This window comes from Schistocerca gregaria, chromosome 5 (assembly GCF_023897955.1).
Source record: "Schistocerca gregaria isolate iqSchGreg1 chromosome 5, iqSchGreg1.2, whole genome shotgun sequence".
Classification (NCBI taxonomy): domain Eukaryota; kingdom Metazoa; phylum Arthropoda; class Insecta; order Orthoptera; family Acrididae; genus Schistocerca; species Schistocerca gregaria.
The window spans coordinates 127,901,462-127,923,603 of record NC_064924.1 but is presented as its reverse complement, the minus strand read 5'-3'; the positions used below and the strand labels follow the sequence as shown (position 1 = coordinate 127,923,603).

The window sequence follows — 22,142 nt, the reverse complement described above, 5'->3', positions numbered from 1 at the left end:
CTTAAAGATGACATGATGAGTTGCAGACAGACAGAACAAAAAGACTGTCACAGATTGAGCTTTTGGCCAAAGCTTTCTTCAAAGGAAAACACACTCACACTCACATTCACACACGCAAACACACCTCATTCACACACGACCACCCTCGCTACACACTCCAGCCAGACTCTGGCCAGAGATAGCGGTCATGTAAGCATAAGGAGTGAAACTCATTGTGTCAGCTTTATGGTGAGTGGCAATCTATCCTTTTCGTAATATTGTTACCATATATACTGTGTGTTTTAGGCCAAAAAATTCTGTGATGTGTTGAAATCCACAACTTTAGTCCCAATTTATAAGAAGGGAGATAAAAACAGTCTTGACAGTAAAGGAAACAAAAGAAAAATTTGGAGTAGGTATTAAAATCCACGGAGAAGAAATAAAAACTTTGAGGTTCGCCGATGACATCGTAATTCTGTCAGAGACAGCAAAGGACTTGGAAGAGCAGTTGAACGGAATGGATAGTGTCTTGAAAGGAGGATATAAGATGAACATAAACAAAAGCAAAACGAGGATAATGGAATGTAGTTGAATTAAGTCGGGTGATGCCGAGGGAATTAGATTAGGAAATGAGACACTTGAAGTAGTAAAGGAGTTCTGGTATATGGGGAGCAAAATAACTGATGGTGGTCGAAGTAGAGAGGATATAAAATGTAGACTGGCAATGGCAAGGAAAACGTTTCTGAAGAAGAGAAATTTGTTAACATCGAGTATAGATTTAAGTGTTAGGAAGTCATTTCTGAAAGTATTTGTATGGAGTGTAGCCATGTATGGAAGTGAAACATGGATGATAAATAGTTTGGACAAGAAGAGAATAGAAGCTTTCAAAATGTGGTGCTACAGAAGAATGCTGAAGATTAGATGGGTAGATCACATAACTAATGAGGAGGTATTGAATAGAATTGGGGAGAAGAGGAGTTTGTGGCACAACTTGACTAAAAGAAGGGATCGGTTGGTAGGACATGTTTTGAGGCATCAAGGGATCACAAAATTAGCATTGGAGGGCAGCGTGGAGGGTAAAAATCGTAGAGGGAGACCAAGAGATGACTACACTAAGCAGATTGAGAAGGATGTAGGTTGCAGTAGGTACTGGGAGATGAAGAAGCTTGCACAGGATAGAGCAGCATGGAGAGCTGCATCAAACCAGTCTCAGGACTGAAGACCACAACAATAACAATCCCTCATTCACACAAGATCTGAGATTGGAGAGCACAGCATGAAAGAGCAACTATGCAGCCACTTTGAGTAAGTAAACTAATCTCTTCTACACTCATTGGCTTTAGCCCTGGTGTCTTCACCTGTCATAGTAGGGAACTGTAGATTGAATTCCTTTTCAGTTACTACAAGAGTCCTGCGAGATTCTATACTGGGCCCTTTTCTTTTTCTAATGTGTATGGATGACCTACATAGTTCATCGCTCTACAAATTGGCAATATACGCCAATTATACAACTCTTGTAATGACTAATCCCAGTATAGACAAGGTGAAAAGGAAAACACTGAACATGATTGATGCGTCTGCTTAGTGACTACACAAAAACAGACACTAAAATTAAATGAAAGCAAAACTGAAACTATATACTTTTCCCCACAAACTGAGTGAAAAAGTAAATGAATCTGACCCACTGTCAGAGTATAGCAACATATCCCGTCTCTCAACTGAATTGGGATCCCGCACCAGAGCAGTTGTGCACTACTATCGCACGTGCTTTAGTAGGCAAGGAAATTAAAACCCTGTGTCAATAAGAAACAGCTTCTGTCTTCAAATTATGCTTTCTTTCACTCTTACTTAGCATATGGAAATATCCAGTGGATCATCTGTGCTGGTGTGAAAACCGTGTTCACACAGCACAAAATGGAAAAGGCACCAAGAACAATTACAAGCATTTCAAAAGAGGACAGAGATTTGTGCTAACCACAGATTAAGTAACCAATAAAATATAACAATATCTTTCCTCCATATTAAAGCATGTCTGCTTCACTGGAAAGCAGCCTCAGAGACATTAACTTGCAGAAGTACTGTTCACAATTATTAAACAAAGACCAGAAAAAACTCGAGATCAAGTGCATGTCAAAATAGATTTAAATGTACTGGCATAGAGCTGTTTAATAAACTACCCGACAGTGAGAGACATACCGTACCATACAAATAATAGAGTATACTTGGAAGTTTCTTGAGGACCTATTGATCAGCAGTTGTTTTTATGGGGGAGAAGAATTTTGTAGTAGTTTGATTGCCTAAATCTAACATAATTTTTGATGTAAAATCTTATTATTGTACATTTGCATAAGTGCAGTTATCAAAATCCAAGTTTTGTACATTATTAGTGGTTGGTAAAATGTTGTTATTTTTGTGGTCTTCAGTCCCCAGACTGGTTTGATGCAGCTCTCCATGCTACTCTATCCTGTGCAAGCTTCTTCATCTCCCAGTACCTACTGCAACCAACATCCTTCTGAATCTGCTTAGTGTAGTCATCTCTTGGTCTCCCTCTACTATTTTTACCCTCCACGCTGCCCTCCATTACTAAATTGGTGATTCCTTGATGCCTCAGAACATGTCCTACCAACCGATCCCTTCTTCTCGTCAAGTTGTGCCACAAACTTCTCTTCTCCCCAATCCTATTCAATACTTCCTCATTAGTTATGTGATCTACCCATCTAATCTTCAGCATTCTTCTGTAGCACCACATTTTGAAAGCTTCTATTCTCTTCTTGTCCAAACTATTTATCATCCATGTTTCACTTCCATACATGGCTACGCTCCATACAAATACTTTCAGAAATGACTTCCTGACAATTTAATCTATACTCGATGTTAACAAATTTCTCTTCTTCAGAAACGCTTTCCTTGCCATTGCCAGTCTCTTATTTTGTATCCTCTCTACTTCAACCATCATCAGTTATTTTGCTCCCCAAATACCAGAACTCCTTTACTACTTTAAGTGTCTCATTTCCTAATCTAATTCTCTCAGCGTCACCCGACTTAATTCGATTACATTCCATTATCCTCGTTTTGCTTTTGTTGATGTTCATCTTATATCCTCCTTTCAAGACACTGTCCATTCCATTCAACTGCTCTTCCAAGTCCTTTGCTGTCTCTGCCAGAATTACAATGTCATCGGCGAACCTCAAAGGTTTTATTTCTTCTCCGTGTATTTTAATACCTACTCTGAATTTTTCTTTTGTTTCCTTTATTGCTCGCTCAATATACAGATTGAATAACATCGGGGAGAGGCTACAACCCTGTCTCACTCCCTTGCCAACCACTGCTTCCCTTTCATGTCCCTCGACTCTTATAACTGCCATCTGGTTTCTGTACAAATTGTAAATAGCCTTTCGCTCCCTGTATTTTACCCCTGCCACCTTTAGAATTTGAAAGAGAGTATTCCAGTCAACATTGTCAAAAGCTTTCTCTGAGTCTACAAATGCTAGAAATGTAGGTGTGCCTTTCCTTAATCTTTCTTCTAAGATAAGTCGTAAGGTCAGTATTGCCTCAAGTGTTCCAGTATTTCTACGGAATCCAAAGTAATCTTCCCTGAGTTCGACCTCAGTAGTTTTTTCATTCGTCTGTAAAGTATTCGTGTTAGTATTTTGCAGCTGTGGCTTATTAAACTGATAGTTCGGTAATTTTCACATCTGTCAACACCTGCTTTCTTTGGGATTGGAATTATTATATTCTTCTTGAAGTCTGAGGGTATTTCGCCTGTTTCATACATCTTGCTCATCAGATGGTAGAGTTTTGTCAGAACTGGCTCTCCCAAGGCCGTCAGTAGTTCAACTGGAATGTTGTCTACTCCGGGGGCCTTGTTTCGACTCAGGTCTTTCAGTGCTCTATCAAACTCTTCGCGCAGTATCATACCTCCCATTTGATCTTCATCTACATCCTCTTCCATTTCCATAATATTGTCCTCAAGTACATCACCCTTGTATAAACCCTCTATATACTCCTTCCACCCTTAGGACTGGGTTTCCATCTGAGTTCTTGATGTTCATACAAGTGGTTCTCTTTCCTCCAAAGGTCTCTCTAATTTTCCTGTAGGCAGTATCTATCTTACCCCTAATGAGATAAGCCACTACATCCTTACATTTGTCCTCTAGCCATCCCTGCTTAGCCATTTTGCACTTCCTGTCAATCTCATTTCTGATACGTTTGTATTCCTTTTTGCTGCTTCATTTACTGCATTTTTATATTTTCTCCTTTCATCAATTAAATTCAATATTTCTTCTGTTACCCAAGGATTTGTACTAGCCTTCGTCCTTTTACCTACTTGATCGTCTGCTGCCTTCACTACTTCGTCCCTCAAAGCTACCCATTCTTCTTCTACTGTATTTCTTTCCCCCATTCCTGTCAATTGTTCCCTTATGCTCTCCCTGAAACTCTGTACAACCTCTGGTTCTTTCAGTTTATCCAGGTCCCATCTCCTTAAATTCCCATCTTTTTGCAATTTCTTCAGTTTTAATCTACAGGTCATAACCAATAGATTGTGGTCAAGAGTCCACATCTGCCCCTGGAATTTTCTTACAATTTAAAACCTGGTTCCTAAATCTCTGTTTTACCATTATATAATCTATCTGATACCTTTTAGTATCTCCAGGCTTCTTCCATGTATACAATCTTCTTCTATGATTCTTAAACCAAGTGTTAGCTATGATTAAGTTGTGCTCTGTGCAAAATTCTACCAGGCGGCTTCCTCTTTCATTTCTTAGCCCCAATCCATATTCACCTACTACGTTTCCTTCTCTCCCTTTTCCTACTGTCGAATTCCAGTCACCCATTACTATTAAATTTTCATCTCCCTTCACTATCTGAATAATTTCTTTTATTTCATCATCTGCAGAGCTAGTTGGCATATAAACTTGCAGTACTGTAGTAAGTGTGGGCTTCGTATCTATCTTGGCCACAATAATGCGTTCACTATGCTGTTTGTAGTAGCTTACCCGCATTCCTATTTTCCCATTCATTATTAGACCTACTCCTGCATTACCCCTATTTGATTTTGTGTTTATAACCCTGTAGTCACTTGACCGAAAGTCTTGTTCCTCCTGCCACCGAACTTCACTTATTCCCACTATATCTAACTTTAACCTGTCCATTTCCCTTTTTAAATTTTCTAACCTACCTGCTCGATTAAGGGATCTGACATTCCACGCTCCGATCCTTAGAACGCCAGTTTTCTTTCTCCTGATAATGACGTCCTCTTGAGTAGTCCCCGCCCGGAGATCCGAACGGGAGACTATTTTATCTCCGGAATATTTTACCCAAGAGGACGCGATCATCATTTAATCATACAGTAAAGCTGCATGCCCTCAGAAAAAATTACGGCCATAGTTTCCCCTTGCTTTCAGCCGTTCGCAGTACCAACACAGCAAGGCCGTTTTGGTTATTGTTACAAGGCCAGATCAGTCAATCATCCAGACTGTTGCCCTTGCAACAGGTAAATTAGTAAAATAAAAATATCCCAGATTAATGAACTGGCTAGAGAAATACTGATAATGCCTTGCAGACAAGCAGACTTGATTTGATTTGATTTGATTTTTTATTGGTCCAGTTTTATCATATAGCACAAATTTTACAATTGATATTGTACAGGTCAAAGATAAGTTACAATAATACATAGTATTAGCAAAATAGTAGGCAAATTAAAATTAGGTACCTATTACAATTAATTTTGTTACTTATTCAGTAGTTCTCTGACAAAATAGAAAGAGTGCTCTATTAGAAATGCCTTTACTTTAGCTTTAAATATTGGATGAGTAGTATTTTTTATTTCCTCTGGCTTCTTATTGTGTAGTATAACACGAATGTTAATTATGCTCCTGTGATAGGTGGTTGTTCTGTGATATTTTTGATGTAAATTTGATTCCCTTCCGGTACTATAGTTGTGTACATTTTTTGTTCTGTAGCAGTTTGCCTGTTCTCATGAGGTAGTCCCTAGTGAACAAGATAGTTTCATAAAAGAATAAACTTGGAACATTTAGAACACGAAGCTCAGTAAAATGGGATTTACAGGACTTCATAGTTTTAAGGCCACAAATTATTCTTAAAGCTCTTTTGTGCATTCTAAAACCTTTACACTGTGAGTTGAGTATCCCCAGAAAATGATCTTGTATCGGATTAGTGAGTGGAACTGTGCATAGTGTGCCTGCAGTACTGTTGTTTTGGTTGTTGTAGCGTTTAAAATTCTTAGGCAACAGCACACAGATATTGAACATTATTTATTACTTACAACACCTGGACAGTCACTTTCCTTTTCAGATGCAGCTCCAGGGATGTGTTGACAAATGGTAAGACAGTAGGATTTAAAACTTCCACGATGTAGTATATACATTTTAGATTATTAGTATTTGATCAACTTGGACTATTGCCAGATTTTCCTCTCAGAGGGGCATGTTATTGCATATTGAGGGTGCCACTGATACTGTAATACCACACTTAAAATGCACCACCAACATTGTGTAAATTGAAATTATATTACAACTCTTTACTTCTCTTGATAATTCCATTGTGGTGTTCGGGGTCTGGTATGCATTACAAAGGAGAGAATAGTAGCTTTTATAAACTTGTAGGAGGCAACACGTGTTCCGCTCTATCAGTAATATTTCATTCAGACCGAGCCTATGTAAATATGATGGGTTTCTCATGTCCTTTCCAGATATCGAGCACTTTTTATGTTCATTGGTTCGTGTTATATATATGTGCTAGGCTTGTCTCGCATATTACTGATACAGTCACTCACTCTGATGATGTGTGGCAGAAGGGTCATTGTCACTTCACTGGGTGTTAGCTCTGTGAACATTTCGGGCATCCGTAGTGAGGTACCCATTATTCCTCGGAACACGTGTAATGTTGTTTGTGGTAGCTAAAGTGATGTGGCTCATAAACACTTGCTGAGTTCTCACTGTAGGGTGATTTTGAAAAATTTGTTTTTGTTTCATATTGTGCCTACACATCAGTCAGAGGTAACAGCATGGCGACACAAAGGCACTTTTGTTGTGAGATGTCCAGTGTTGGGTAGTGGCTTCAAGGCATCAAAAAATGCTACAGACTTATGTCAAGCCCATTAAGCAGCATTAATATCTGTAAAGATGGCTTTAACACTTTGGAGACGTGCCACATGGAAGAATATTGAGCCTTGGAAACAGACTATTTATGTCGTTATTTAAATCCTTACTGGCTTGCGTAATCAGTGTACCTTAAAGGGTAATATATGCTAAAAAGGGCCAAGCATCAAGGTTTATTTTTCATATTGCTTTAGTTCTTTGTTAGATTATAACAGAAAGTGTTTATATCCTCCCTCCCCTCCTCAAAAAAGAAAAAAAAGTGAGGTGAGTTTTTGAGCAATTTCTTCCACTTGAAGTTCCAAAATTTCTTGGTCACCCAAGCAACATGATGTATTTGCTGCAGAAACAGCAAACTCCGAAACTCAACAAGTACCTGTAAGAAAATACATCAATGCAATCATATTGGCTCAGCCATTCAAAACAGCTGCTGTTACAGTCTCTAATGCTTGTTTCAAAATAATTATAGAAATTGACAAAAGAAGGCAGAACCAGTTAAGGGGCAGGTTGTGAGCTGTCCGCACATCATTTTCATACGAAATGAGTCTAGTTTCCGAGCAATAAGTGGCTCGTGCATCTACGAAATAACAGCCTGATCTATGCTTGGGTGTAGTCTTTTTAACACAAAGTTGCAGCCCGAGCTATGCTCAGACTTGGTCTCCAAAGTGTTAGATAAATTTTAATGCATATCATAGTAGGTTTTTCTTTCTTCAAGCAGACTGAAAAATTTTGCAGTTGTTAGTACTGAAAATGTAATATAGGTTATCAAAGGCTTTCACATAATTTTCAAAAAGTTTGTCTTCTTTAAATTATAGCTCTGCAACAACTGTTTGCTCCTTGAGCCCCTCTTAAGAGTCCCCGTCAATTTGAAATCCGAGTTGTCATAGCAAGGCGATAAATTTTCTTCATAAAAATGACGTCTTGTCACATTGTGTAGATGTATGGAGCAAGGAATATAACAGTGGTAAAATATCTTATCTGAATGATAAAATGTTGGATTCCAGTGTAATAGTAAGATTGAATAGTTGAAGATGTCATATCACTGATAGAGTGCCGTAATAGTTTCCAAGTTACATACAAATGGAATCATTTAGAAGAGGTTAATAGAAAATACAAGCTGTTTATAATATTGTAATGTTTGGAATATGTTATGCATTATTTTTGAAGGAGAAAACCAAAACAATTTGAAAGCTCTCTTCATCGAATAGAAAATTTGCCATCATTCAGTGTGTTGCTGTGATTGTGATTAAAGATTGTGATTTAGAGGCAACAGGGTGCAAATCCCAATTCGACAACTTAAATTTCTTTTTTATTGTTTCTTTAAATAACTTAGGCAAATGTTGGGCTGTTTCCTTTGAACAGCACATGAGAAAGTTCCTTCAGCTTCATAGTAGAAGAAACTAGTATTTACATTGCAGTACATGCAATTTTCCATAGCATATGAGTGTGTCACTAGTTCTGGTACTATTAATATTTTTTGCCCAGTTACATGGTCAACTATAGCAGTCAAACCATATTATGTGCAGAAGTCCAGCAGCTGTCATTGTTGATGCTTGTATTTTGTTTTGTTGAACTGTTTTTAGGGTGCTCATGCTGGAATTGGTGTTGAAGCAGCTCCTTGTCCATTGCAATAGCTACCTACAGCTCCTCCCCCTGAGGGTCCGGGGGTTCGAATAGGCCCAAGGTATTCCTGCCTGTCATAAGAGGTGACTAAAAGGAGTCCCTCCCCCTCAAGGGGGTAGTTAGCGCCTGCGTCCGGAGACGGATGGTTTCACGACTTATATTTGCGTTCATTTTGGTTTTTCACTTCTTCTGGTTTCTTCCTTCCTTCGGTTGGTTCCTTTCTTTGTTCTTCTCCATCTCACTGTCTTACTTACTCTTCTCCTTGCCTTCTTCTCCTTGCCTTCTTGTCCTTGCCTTCTTGTCCTTCTCTGGTCTCCGCTTCGGCGTTTGAGACAGTATGTCCTTTCTTTCCCTCTCTCCTTTCTTTTTCCTCTTCTTCCTTCCTCCCTATGCGTGCCTGAAGGCCGACCCACGCGTTCGCACGTGTTGCTGGTGACGGGGTAACGCATAATTCCCTGCCCTGGGTAGACAAGTAAGGCACACACGTACCCCATGGTAAAGGCCAGGCCCAGGGAGGGGTGATTGCCTGAGCTGACACCTTCCGACCATGCCGATTGGTCCCTCCGTCCGTTTCTCGGGAGGTGTGACCTGAGGTGTGAACAATCTCCTAAGGCGGGAGTGCCCTCTGAGAGGGTCCCTACAAGGAAGGAGCGCGCCATCGGAGACGCTGGCAATCGTGGGGGATTCCTCCGCAATGGATTTTTCTTCTTCTTCTTCTTCTCTCTCAACTTCTGCCCACAAACGGAAACTTGACCAGCCACCAGTGACAAAAGTACTACCGCCTGCCCCACAGTTCCTCGTAGTTTCTCGATCTGAGGACGGAAAGGATTTTTCCTCTGTCAACCCTTTCGTTATCCAGAAGGGCGTAGCTGCCATAGCCGGATCGGTCAAGTCTTGTACCAGGTTGCGTAACGGTACCTTGTTACTAGAAACTGAGAGCGCCTTTCAGGCACAAAAACTGCTTCGGGCCACACTCCTGTACACGTTCCCTGTCTGGGTGGAGGCTCACCGCACTTTGAATTCGTCTCGTGGAGTGGTCTATACTAGATCACTCGACGGATTGACTGACGAGGAGATTCAGTCTTTCCTCGCTGAGCAGGGCGTGACGGGTGTCCATAGGGTCATGAAAAAGGTCAACAATGACCTTGTACTGACCCGGACACTTTTCTTGACCTTTGACAGAGTTCAGCTGCCGTCACGCATCAAGGCGGGCTACGAGGTTATTTCTGTTTGCCCCTATGTCCCGACACCTATGCGCTGCTACCAGTGTCAGCGTTTCAATCACACTCGCCATTCTTGTTCCAGTGCGGCTACATGTGTGACTTGTGGCAGGGATGCCCATGAGGGTGACTGTCCTCCTCCGTCTCCTCGTTGTGTGAACTGTCGCGGTGACCATGCAGTGTCCTCCCGCGACTGTCCCGTCTACAAGGAAGAACGCTGTATCCAAGAAGTTCGGGTCAAAGAGAAAGTCTCCACCTCGGCTGCTCGCAAGCTATTCGGTAGCAGGAAGCCCACGTTGCTCCCAGCGGGGAAGTACAGTACTGTCCTCGCCTCTCCTCGGACTACCAGGGAGGTGGCGACGCAGACATGCGATCTGACCTTCAGCACTACGGTCGTCCGTTCGGCCGGTGCTAAGATCGCCCGGTCGACGTCTCCTCTTCCTCCTGTCGCCCCTCCGACACAAGCACTTTTATCAGCTTCTGCCAGGACGAAGCCCCAGAAGTCAGAAGCACGGGCCTTCAAGAAAGAACCGTCTCGTGCAGACCTTCTACGTACCTCGAACACTGAGCCATCGACCAATCCTTCCACAAAACGGCCTTCCAAGAAGGCTCATAGGAAGCACAGTTCTCCTTCCCCACCACGGCGCATTTCTCCTTCTGCGCCCCCCAGCGGTTGCCGCCCCAGGCCGTCATCCATTTCGCCTGGCCGCACCGCTGGTAGCCGAACATCTGGCCGTTCACCAGCGGAGGAAGCTCCCCCTCTCGGCCATCTTCACAAGATGGCCGATGAACCTATAGAACAAATGGACGATGACTGTCCGCCTCCTGCTAGCGGCGGCAGTGCTCACTCCGAAGCCTGGCCCTCAGCGGCCTTCTAGATGACCCCTTCTTGCATCTTCTTCTCCTCACGATGGCACTTACTCACTAGAATATTCGCAGCATTCGTTCCAACTGAGAGAACTTGAAATTGGTGCTCCGCTTGCACCGTTCGCTCGTCGTAGCCCTCCAGTAAACGAAGCTACGCCCATGCGATCAAATTTCCTTGGCACACTACACCTCTGAGCGTTTTGACTTACCCCCTGTGGCAGGTATTCCGGCTCATGGAGGGGTTATGTTGCTGGTCCGGGATGATATCTACTATGATCCCATCACATTGCACACCGGCCTGCAGGCAGTTGCCGTCCGCATTACTCTCCCCAATTTTCCATTTTCCTTCTGTACCGTTTACACTCCATCGTCGTCTGCCGTTACCAGGGCAGACATGCTGCAAATTATTGCTCAGCTCCCTGCACCATTTTTGTTAACTGGATACTTCAATGCTCACCATCCTCTTTGGGGCTCTCCAGCATCCTGTCCGAGGGGCTCCCTGTTAGCAGACGTTTTCAACCAGCTCAATCTTGTCTGCCTCAATACTGGCGCCCCTACTTTCCTTTCAGACACTTCTCACACCTATTCCCATTTAGACCTCTCTGTATGTACTACCCAACTTGCACGCCAGTTTGAGTGGTATGCGCTTTCTGATACATATTCGAGCGACCACTTCCCGTGTGTTATCCATCTCCTGCATCATACCCCCTCTCCGTGCTCAACTAGTTGGAACATCTCCAAAGCAGACTGGGGGCTCTTCACTTCCAGGGTGACCTTTCAGGATCAAACCTTCACAAGCTGCGATAGTCAGGCCGCACACCTCATGGAAGTCATTCTCACTGCTGCTGAATATTCCATCCCTCACACTACTTCTTCTCCACGCCGCGTACCGGTCCCCTGGTGGACCGCAGCATGTAGAGACGCCTTACGTGCTCGTCGACGTGCTTTACGCACCTTTAAACACCACCCTACAGTGGCGAATTGTATCAATTACAAACGATTATGTGCGCAGTGTCGTCGTATTTTTAAAGAAAGCAAGAAAGCCAGCTGGGCTGCTTTCACAAGCACCTTCAACAGTTTTACTCCTTCTTCTGTTGTATGGAGTAGCCTGCGCCGGCTATCAGGCACTAAGGTCCACTCACCAGTTTCTGGCTTGATGGTCGCGAATGACGTCCTTGTGCCCCTGAGGATGTCTCCAACGCCTTCGGCCACTTTTTCGCAGAGGTTTCGAGCTCCACTCATTACCCCCCTGCCTTCCTCCCCCGAAAACAGGCAGAGGAGGCTCGGCCACCTAATTTCCACTCCTCGAATTGTGAAAACTACAATGCCCCATTCACCATGCGGGAACTCGAAAATGCACTTGCCCGGTCACAGTCCTCCGCTCCGGGACCTGATTCTATTCATATTCAGATGCTGAAGCACCTTTCTCCTGCGGCTAAAGGTTTCCTTCTTCGTACTTACAATCGCATCTGGATTGAGGGACATGTTCCCACATGCTGGCGCGAGTCTATTATTGTACCGATTCCTAAGCTGGGGAAGGACAAGCACTTGCCTTCCAGTTATCGACCCATCTCGCTTACCAGCTGTGTCTGTAAGGTGATGGATCGAATGGTTAACTCTCGGTTGGTTTGGCTGCTCGAATCTCGACATCTACTTACCAATGTACAATGTGGATTTCGTAGGCGCCGCTCTGCTGTTGACCATCTGGTTACCCTGTCGACCTTCATTATGAATAATTTCTTGTGGAAGCGCCCAACCGCGGCTGTGTTCTTTGATTTGGAGAAGGCTTAAGACACCTGTTGAAGGGCGGGCATTCTCCGCACCGTGCATACATGGGGCTTTCGCGATCGCCTCCCTCTTTTTATTCATTCCTTTTTAATGGATCGACAGTTCAGGGTACGTGTGGGTTCTGTCCTGTCAGACACCTTTCGCCAGGAAAATGGGGTTCCACAGGGCTCTGTTTTGAGCGTCGCTCTCTTCGCCATAGCGATCAATCCAATAATGGATTGTTCCCAGATGATGTATCAGGCTCCCTTTTCGTGGACGATTTTACCATTTATACCAGCGCGCAGCGTACATGTTTCCTGGAGCGCTGTCTTCAGCGTTCTCTTGACAGTCTTTACTCCTGGAGTGTCGCCAATGGCTTCTGTTTTTCTGCCGAGAAAACGGTCTGTATTAACTTCTGGCGCTACAAAGTGTTTCTCCCACCGTCCTTACGACTCAGCCTCGTTGCTCTCCCATTCGTGGAGACAACAAAATTTTTAGGTCTTACATTTGACAGGAAACTTAGTTGGTCTCCACATGTGTCATATTTAGCTGCCCGTTGTACTCGTTCTCTAAATGTCCTCCGTGTTCTCAGTGGCACATTGTGGGGAGCGGATTGAACCGTCCTACTTCGCCTATATCGGTCGATCGTCCGCTCCAAGCTGGATTATGGGTGCTTTGTATACTCCTCTGCACGGCCGTCCATCTTACGCCGCCTCAACTCCATACAACATCGGGGTTTACAGCTTGCGATCGGAGCATTTTATACTAGTCCCGTCGAGAGTCTTCATGCTGAAGCCGGTGAATTGCCACTCACCTACCGGCGCGATATGCTGCTTTGTCGTTACGCCTGTCGGCTTTTGTCAATGCCCGACCACCCATCGTATCGTTCCTTTTTTGACGACTCTCTCGACTGTCAATACGGGTTGTATGTCTCTGCCCTGCTACCCCCCTGGAGTTCGCTTTCGTCGCCTCCTTCAACACCTTGATTTTTCACTCCCTGCAACCTTTAGAGTGGGCGAGAGCCACACGCCACCTTGGCTCCAGGCTCAGGTTCGCGTTCACCTTGACCTCCGCTCGCTGCCAAAGGAGGTTACCCCCAGTTCAGTATACCACTCCCGTTTTGTCGAACTTCGTTAGAAGTTCATTAATATGACCTTCATTTATACAGATGGCTCTAAGACCAATGACGGGGTCGGATGTTCTTTTATTGTCGGTGCACAAAGTTTCAAATACCGGCTACATGGCCATTGTTCGGTCTTCACCGCTGAGCTCTTTGCCCTCTACCTGGCTGTTCTTTACGTCTGCCGCCACCGACATTCTGCTTATGTCATCTGCTCAGATTCTCTGAGCGCCATCCAGAGCCTCAGTGATCCCTATCCGGTTCACCCTTTCGTGCACCGGATCCAACGCTCTCTTCAGCAGCTGGTGGATGGCGGGTCTCCAGTTAGGTTTATGTGGGTTCCTGGCCATGTCGGTATCCCTGGGAACGAAGCTGCAGATGCCGCGGCCAAGGCTGCGGTCCTCCAGCCTCAGACGGCTTCTTGTTGTGTCCCTTCATCAGATTGTAGCACGATCATTTGTCGGCGCATTTTATCGCTGTATCTTGCCGATTGGGCTGCACTTGCGGACAACAAGCTTAGGGCCTTGAAACCTCTTCCCGTAGCTTGGACGTCCTTCTCGGCGGGAGGAGGTCGTTTTGGCCCGGCTACGAATTGTACACTGACGGTTCAGCCATCACCATCTGCTGATGGCTGCGCCGGCGCCGTTCTGTCCATGTGGGCAATTGCTGATAGTCCGCCACATTTTAACGTCCTGTCCGGATTTTACTACGCTGCGTCTTGATCTTGACCTGCCATGTACTCTGGATGCCATTTTAGTGGATGACCCAGGAGCTGCTGCTCGCGTTCTTCGTTTTATCAACTTGACACACCTGTCTAAGGACATTTGATTATGCTGTAGTTTTTTAATCCTATGTCTGTTAATACGTCTTTTATAGTGTTGTCCCTTTTAGTTGCTGTTTTAACCTTGTGCCTCACGGTACGTTCCTAAATTAGTCAGGGCGCTAATGACCATTGTAGTTGTGCGCCCTTAAAGAAAGAAAAAGAAACCACCTACAGCTCCATCTCAGAAGCCAAAGTTCACCATTCTCTAAGAGTCTAAATGCTCAACAGGAAGCACAAAATATAATGGATGTGGCACACGGGAGGAATGAGGGTTCTGTTTCATTAATTATTTCTCTCCTTGTGTATGCATGAAGGGTGGGAGGTGCTTATTTTCTTCCTTTCTGCACTTTTTAAATTTGAAATAAATCATTAACACTTCTCATTATATCATAAATAATCGGTTTTGAAACCACAGTCTGGGTGATGTGATGCTCATTGGGAAAGTGCCAGACTGCAGATTTAAATGTCTGGGTTTCATTTGTCCTGACTCTTATAGCTTCTTTTACCAATGACAATCATTTGTTTATGTGCACTGTAGTTCAAAGTCCAAATTAAACTGTTGATCACTCTATAACTGGCTGGTTTCTCAGTTCAGACCCTGGAGCAATGCAACAGCATACAACCTCTAGCAGGATGTGTTGGTGTTGGTGTTCAGACCAACCTTAAGATTGCTAACAGCTTTACATTTTAATCGATTTCAGAAGTCAAATGACATTTTACAGATATTACTATTAGTCCTGTGTATTCCAATGTCTATTTTTAGAATCTCCATAAATATTACTGTTTGCTGCCACATGTATTGTTTATAAATGCTATATATGTTTTGTGATATTTCCTTTGTGACTTAAATACAATACACATTATTTTTATTCTCTTTTAGTTCTTATTGAAGGCCATAAAGGAGAAACAAGACATCATAGAGTCCTTCGAGACCAAGCTTGCTGCAGTTACACAAGAAATGAAAATTAAGGATGCTCACACAATGAAGTTAGAAGAAGAGATATGTGAATTACACAATTGTCTGAAGGTGCTCCAAAGCCAGCAGGTGAAGGAAGCAGGAGGAACAATCCAACAAGCCAACAGAGGGATTGATAATGAGGTTTCAGATTTAGTTAAAAGCATTGAATCTAAAATGCAGAATATGTTGTTGTGTGAAGTACAGGAGAAAAATCGAGAAATTGAAAGGTTAAATGCAGAACTTCGCAAACGTACAACAAATCTCCAGGAACTGGTAAACAAGGAATTGTGGGATAAAAATAGAGAGATCGAAAAACTTCAAGATCGTTTAAATATAATGTGTGAAAGAAAAGATTTGCAAATTAAGACTGTAAATCAACAGCTAACTACTAAGGAGTTACAGTTAAAGGCACTGCAAGAGAAAGTCGTAGAGTTTCTTACAAAGGCCGGTATTCCTACAGCTCTGGTCTTTAAAGAACTTCAGTTAATTAATTTTACGCAGACTGAAGGTAACAACATCTCTGATGTTACGAAGGACAAAGCCAGACATTTACATGTGTTGTCATCTGCTTGTGTTGATGTAAATCCAAACTTACAGTCTAACTTGTTGGCAACGATGGAAGAAAATAAGTATTTGTCACAGAAAGTGGAAGAGTTACAAGAACGAATTCGGAACACTCCTGAAAGAGATACTGAAAGCAGAATTGTGCAGAATTTGCGTGCAGAGAGTTTGAGGCTCAAAGAGGAACTGGAAATTGCAGAGAAGAGATGTAGAGACGCAAGGGAAGGAATTACAATACTGACCCGTCGCTTAGAAGAACTTGCACTGTTTCTAAGTTCACTGTTACAAAATCGAGAACTTCTGCGTGGTCTCAGCATTCAACGACACCGTGTACTAAAACAAGCTGTGGAAAACAGCATTGAATTATCAAGGCGATTGTCTTTATCTTTTGCTTCATTTCATTCAGGGAATGACAGTGCAAGTTTTATGCAGACAACTACACTCTCTGACATAATGTCTCTCAGTAGTCTGTCAGAATTTTTGAAGGAAAAAGTTAGTCCAGGTGATACTGCTAATGATGTTTGCAATATTGCTACTGATATACCTAATGAATTTGATTTGAAGTGCCCCTCTACATCACCATACAATAAACCCCTAACTGGAGCTGCTGAAAACGAATTGCAACAAAACTGCACAAAAGAACTTACTGCAACAACTGACCTTATCGCATTTACTCCACCAGTGTCAAAAAGTGCTGAAAATGCTAATGAGGCATCTCTTTCATCAATGACATTTTACAACAGCTGCCATACTACAGTTTATCCCCAGCCGGGAAGTTTAGGAACAAATGGTGAAAATGCACAGTCTGTGTCAGATGGTGCTAAACTGCCTGGTGGAGAACAGGTATTTCAGCACATCAGTAATAGTCAGTGTCAGACTGCAAAATCACTACCCCTGATATCATTTTCACCAGCTTGTGAGGATACAGCGAATAAAGGTAAGATGTTATTAGATAAAAGCTTGGCACATTCTGATTTTCAAAGAGAGAACACGATTCAGAAAGTGTGTGGTTCTTGCATAAAAGTTGTTTCAGAAAATATAAACCAGTATCTGTCAGATTCTGAAGCATGGTCTGAACCAGACAGAAATGTATCTATGGAGAGAATTGGGCTTCAAGATGAACATAGCAAAGCCCTTTGCGTCAATGGTTCTAATACACTGAGAGCAAGAAATTCACGAATTCAGGAGTCTGATAATTCGTCAGAGGCTTCAGAAGATACTGCACAAGAAGATGTAAGGATGCCAGGTAATACATGCTATTGTTTTCTAATTATGTTAGAGTTTAAGTTACTATGTTATACTTTTGTTTTGCTGACCTACTTATTGGGAATCTGTTTTAGTATTTGGACCAGAGAATTATATTTATTTTATTTGGTTTCTATTTATTAAGTCTTTATCTGACACACGCATCCAATCCATAAACAAAACATTGAGTAATGATGATGCTGTTTGTTAAATCGCTCATTCCACAACTGTTTGTTAAATCGCTCATCCCACAAGGGCACTTCATGAAACAAATAGGATATAAAATAAAATTAGAGTAATTGTTGAGGGGAAATATCAGTCAGCGTCACTAAAACCATAAACATCAAAACTTAAAATGTTACAAGAAAGTTGTGTTAGAGTTTTCTTGTTTGAGGCAGCGAATTGCCAGATGGTACATAAGTCGATGATGATAGTACCTCATTGAAAATGAAAGTTTATTAGTCTTCACAGAATTTCATTTAAATTAAATGGACTTAGCCTACAGTTTTGAAAGCCAGTAAGTATTAAACTACAGCCTTTGTTAACTGTTTAACACCGTTTCACTTGTAACCCTCTCTTTGCTAAATCAATCATGCATTAAAGGAAAGTCCATGAAGAAACTCATTTAACTTTGTCACAAACTGTGTACTATACAGGGATGGCAAAGCTCATTGAGTGACTTGTTATCTGATTATGAGCTAACAAATTTGATTGTACATGCTATTCCAATTTTTATTGAGATTGCAACTTTAACTGATGCAGGAACAGTTATATATTTCATGTTTCAACCACTTAACACCAACCTTCCTCCAGTGAAATGATGCGTACAGTATTTACCTTTTCTGTTAAAATAGGCTTGAACAAGGCTAAAATCCCTGGAAACTGAGTCATTAAAGATTACACAAAAGACTTCTAGGAATCGATTTTTAATTTTTCCCTCCACATCAGAATCCAGTGCCACTAGAACAAAGATTTTTAACTTTTATCCATTATTTATTTAACACCCATGTTGATGAATTCAGTTGATGAGTATGCTTTCTCTGTGTTACTACTTTATAAGGTAATAAGCTTACTTGCTATCCATTTGTATACAATAGATTCCTATTCATGATTTCTGAAAAAGCTTTATTTTCCTACTATAGATGTGATAATGGCTGACAAGTCAATCTGGGTATCTATTCAGATAAAATAAAATAATTTCTATGATTTATTGGTATTTGTGATAGTGGTCTACCAGTCACACTGCAACTGGTGTTGCAATACTGACAAATAAGTTAAAGATGTTAGATATATTGAAATTCAAATGCTGATTCATTGAAAGGAGCTGCATCTAGATAGCAGGGAGGTTGCATAAGACTACTATCATGATTTAATTTCTCATACAAAAACGTAACTGTGAGGACACTGAAAAGCAAAATCATAGGCATCAGTAACAGCAATGGGCTACAAATAAATCACTTGAATGTCTGCGTCAGTATTTTAATAGACAATGATAAAGTAAAATTGCATATATGAACCACTGTATTTTAAATGTTAGTGTTTCAGGTTTCAGAAATTTTATTGAGGTACTGGTTACAATCAAAAGCATGACAATTTGATCAGTCATTATAGCCAGTAACACCCAGTACTGTCTTACACTTGTCATTCATCTGGAAATAATGCAAAACACTTGCTGATGTATTACGTTCACCACAATATCACCAAATGTTTTTACTACCATTATTGTAGTACACAGATAGAAGCCAGATGCATCTGGAAAGCAATACTTTGTACCATTGCAGAAGATATGACCTGTGTTCACATGACCATTCTGTTCTAATACAGCAGTAGTTCTTTGGACATCATGGAAGCAGACTTTTATATTGTTGTTTTGCCATGTGAGGAGAAGCCATCATTTAATGATTTAGTTGTTTGACAACCCCAGGTTTAGCCTGATTATGAAGAACACCTCCTTGGAGCAGGATTTTCAAACTTTCCATCATTGGAACGATAGTTACCAGTGTGGTGTGGTGATCTTTGATACCAATAGTGTGTAATAATAACATTCTCATTTCTACATTCCGAATTTTTTTAAACATATTTTCAAGCCTTCTATTTTTTCCCTTTTATCCTTGTGCTGCTTAGCCATTTTGTGTGCGCTCAACTGTATACCGTTACCCATACCATTCTGCCCCACCATCCTCACAGATTAGACAGAGAGATGTTGTACTGCAGAACGTTTTGTCTCAGTTGCATTATGCACAACTGATTGTCTCTTAGTAGTTAGTTATTTATGGATGTTGACATTTATGCACTCTGTTGTTGCTAGTATTGGTAAAATCATTATGTGTAGCAATCACTCAAGTTCAAATCATGTTTACTTGTAGCCTTAGACTTAGAAGTAAATTTATGCTTCAAATTGATTCCACAGTTAATCGAAGAATTCGGTATGAATCTGGTGAACTGAAACGACTGCAAAATAGGCTTTGTGCATTAGAGCTAATGAATGATGCCCTGAAAAATGAGTTAGAAATACTCCACCAACTGAAGGGGCAACTAGGTGATGCAAAAGACCATAGTGTCACCTCTTTCCAGTCATCACAGTGTCATGAATGTAAAAAATCAACAAATTTTGAGGTAAGTATGTTACTTCATTTAATTCAGTTAGTTCAGTTAATTAAAAAATAACAGATTTACAAAGTTGTGCTGTGCATGCTACTTTATGAAATGAAAGAAAGTGAGAATATAAGAACTTGTATGTTAAACCCAAAAATATTGCTTCAGATAATTGATTTCTCACTTTCATTGAAGAATTTTTTATTTATTTTTTTCACATAATTGATAAAATATATCTGTAAATTGAATAGCAAGCACACGAGTCCCCTCTCTTTCTCTGTCCTACTATGTCACTAGGAGCTCCTACAAGCTGACCCTTAAAGTTATACTGAACCTTTCACATTAAATCAGTGACAGTGGAGTGCACAGACACATCTGGAGAATGTTTATTTTCCAACAAGCATTTTAACACCATATGGAATACATGAATCAGTAACCATATTATGAAAAGAAAAGTTGCTACTCATCATATAGTGGAGATGCTGAGTCGCAGATGGGCACAACAAAAAGACTGTTGCAAATAAAGCTTTCGGCTATTAAGTCCTTCGTCAACAATATACATAGGCACACGCACACACAACTCATACACATGAGTGCAGTGTCAGGCAGTGTGGTTTCAGTTGTCTGAGAGTGCAGTCATTTGTGTGAGTTGCATGCGTGTGTGTGTGCGCCACAGATTCTGCTTGCTCTTCGGCTTACAGGCAGCCTACATGATGTTTAAAATTTTTGCTTAAAGTTCTTTGATTTTCTGACCATTTCCTGTCGTACATTTAAATTCTCTGCCCTGTATGCGTTTAAATTGTCCCAATTAATTAATACATTTGAAATGTTGATACATTTCTTTCAGCATCCACTATCAGCTACACATGGACTGAAACATACATTTTCAGATTTTGGTCAGGTTGATGGGATTGTGTAGCAGCATATATTATCAGAGCAGGCAACATAGTACCATGTGATTGATCCCAAGTTTGTATTCTTTAGGGAACTGTGTATTTCATCCAGTGACCACTAATGTTGTAGTAGTTTTGTTTGAGGTTGAGGCAATGTAGTGCAAAATTCACTTTCAACCTATAAATAGATTTTTAAAGTTCTATGAGATAATTATTTGCAGTTGCCCAGTTCATCAGGGTGTTCACTGGTATTTTTGAATCTGCTTCCTACGACATTATATTGGAAAATAGTAGGAAATAGAAAATATGTATGTCATTTGTTCTTGATGCACAGATTGGCAGTCAAAGAGACTGGAGGTTGGATCACTTCAGCAACAAATATCTGATGCCTGTTTACGCTTATTTTGTGAATTATAAAAAATTATTTAAACTTAGTGTTTGTTGTGACAGTTACCCATGAATCATCAGATCTCAGAACGAAAGCATACTGAATCTACAAAGCTAAAAAAATGGGCACGAGCAATAATACTAAGAAAGGAAAAAAACTGTGCTCTCAGGTTAAATGTGTTAGATCAGAAAAGATATTCAGTTCCACTCAGATACCGTGGATAAGAGATGCAGATTATGTTGTTCCAAATACATTGATAGACACAAAGAAAATTTTACACTTTATTTTTTTGTAAAAAATTAGGTATTATTTTCAGTTTATATCTCCCCCCCCCCCCCCCCCCCCCCCCCAATTTTTATCTTATGATGTTCCTGCTACCTGTATGCAACTACGCAGTGGACACAATTTAAAAAAAAAAGTTCTTTATTAAGTAAAGCTATGTTGTTTACTTGTTTTTGATCTTAAAAATGTAGCATTTCACTCGAAATTTTGTGTCACTTAACAAAACGGTAATATTAACTTGAGGGAGAATGGCTGGCAGTTACGTACTTGCAGGAGGTGACATTCCAGTACTAAAGTTAAACACATTTAAAAATAACAAGGGAAAGAAATGCTAGCTTTTGCAGCTGTCGTGTTTGGAGCTAACTGAAATAACTTTCAGTACTACATATACAATACATTATTGATGCTATTCACAATGTGAAAATAATGTGTTGAAGTCCTGTCACTTCCAGAGACAAAACAGGTATAAGAATCTGGTGCAATCCACAAAATCAATGAGAATCAGTCCACTTGTTCTATAAAATATAAAATTAATGGTCTTTGTCTTACTTTGTAGTAGCAGTCTGCTACCTTCAGCATCAGCTCTGCATAACACCATATTACTCATTTCAGTAGATCATCTTGTAACACTAGTGCAATGTATTGCACTGATAGGGGTTACTTGGACTTCTTTATGTGGTATGCATCCACCAGGTCCTTCCTT

General features: G+C 41.2%; 1 protein-coding gene across 9 annotated transcripts in view; it reads left to right on the top strand.

Annotated features, from left to right (window-relative positions):
* The window catches only part of LOC126273053 (centrosomin-like), a 420,328-nt gene that overhangs the window by 371,592 nt on the left and 26,594 nt on the right, over positions 1-22,142 (top strand). For 3 of the 9 annotated variants that reach the window (XM_049976456.1, XM_049976453.1, XM_049976459.1), the window contains 3 exons: positions 15,398-16,973; positions 17,070-17,282; positions 19,692-19,897. In XM_049976456.1, coding sequence (XP_049832413.1) covers positions 15,398-16,973; positions 17,070-17,282; positions 19,692-19,897 — 1,995 coding nt within the window. Of the gene's footprint in view, positions 1-15,397; positions 17,283-19,691; positions 19,898-22,142 lie in introns of all 9 variants that reach the window. The other 6 variants (XM_049976455.1, XM_049976452.1, XM_049976457.1 and 3 more) reach the window with 2 other exon arrangements.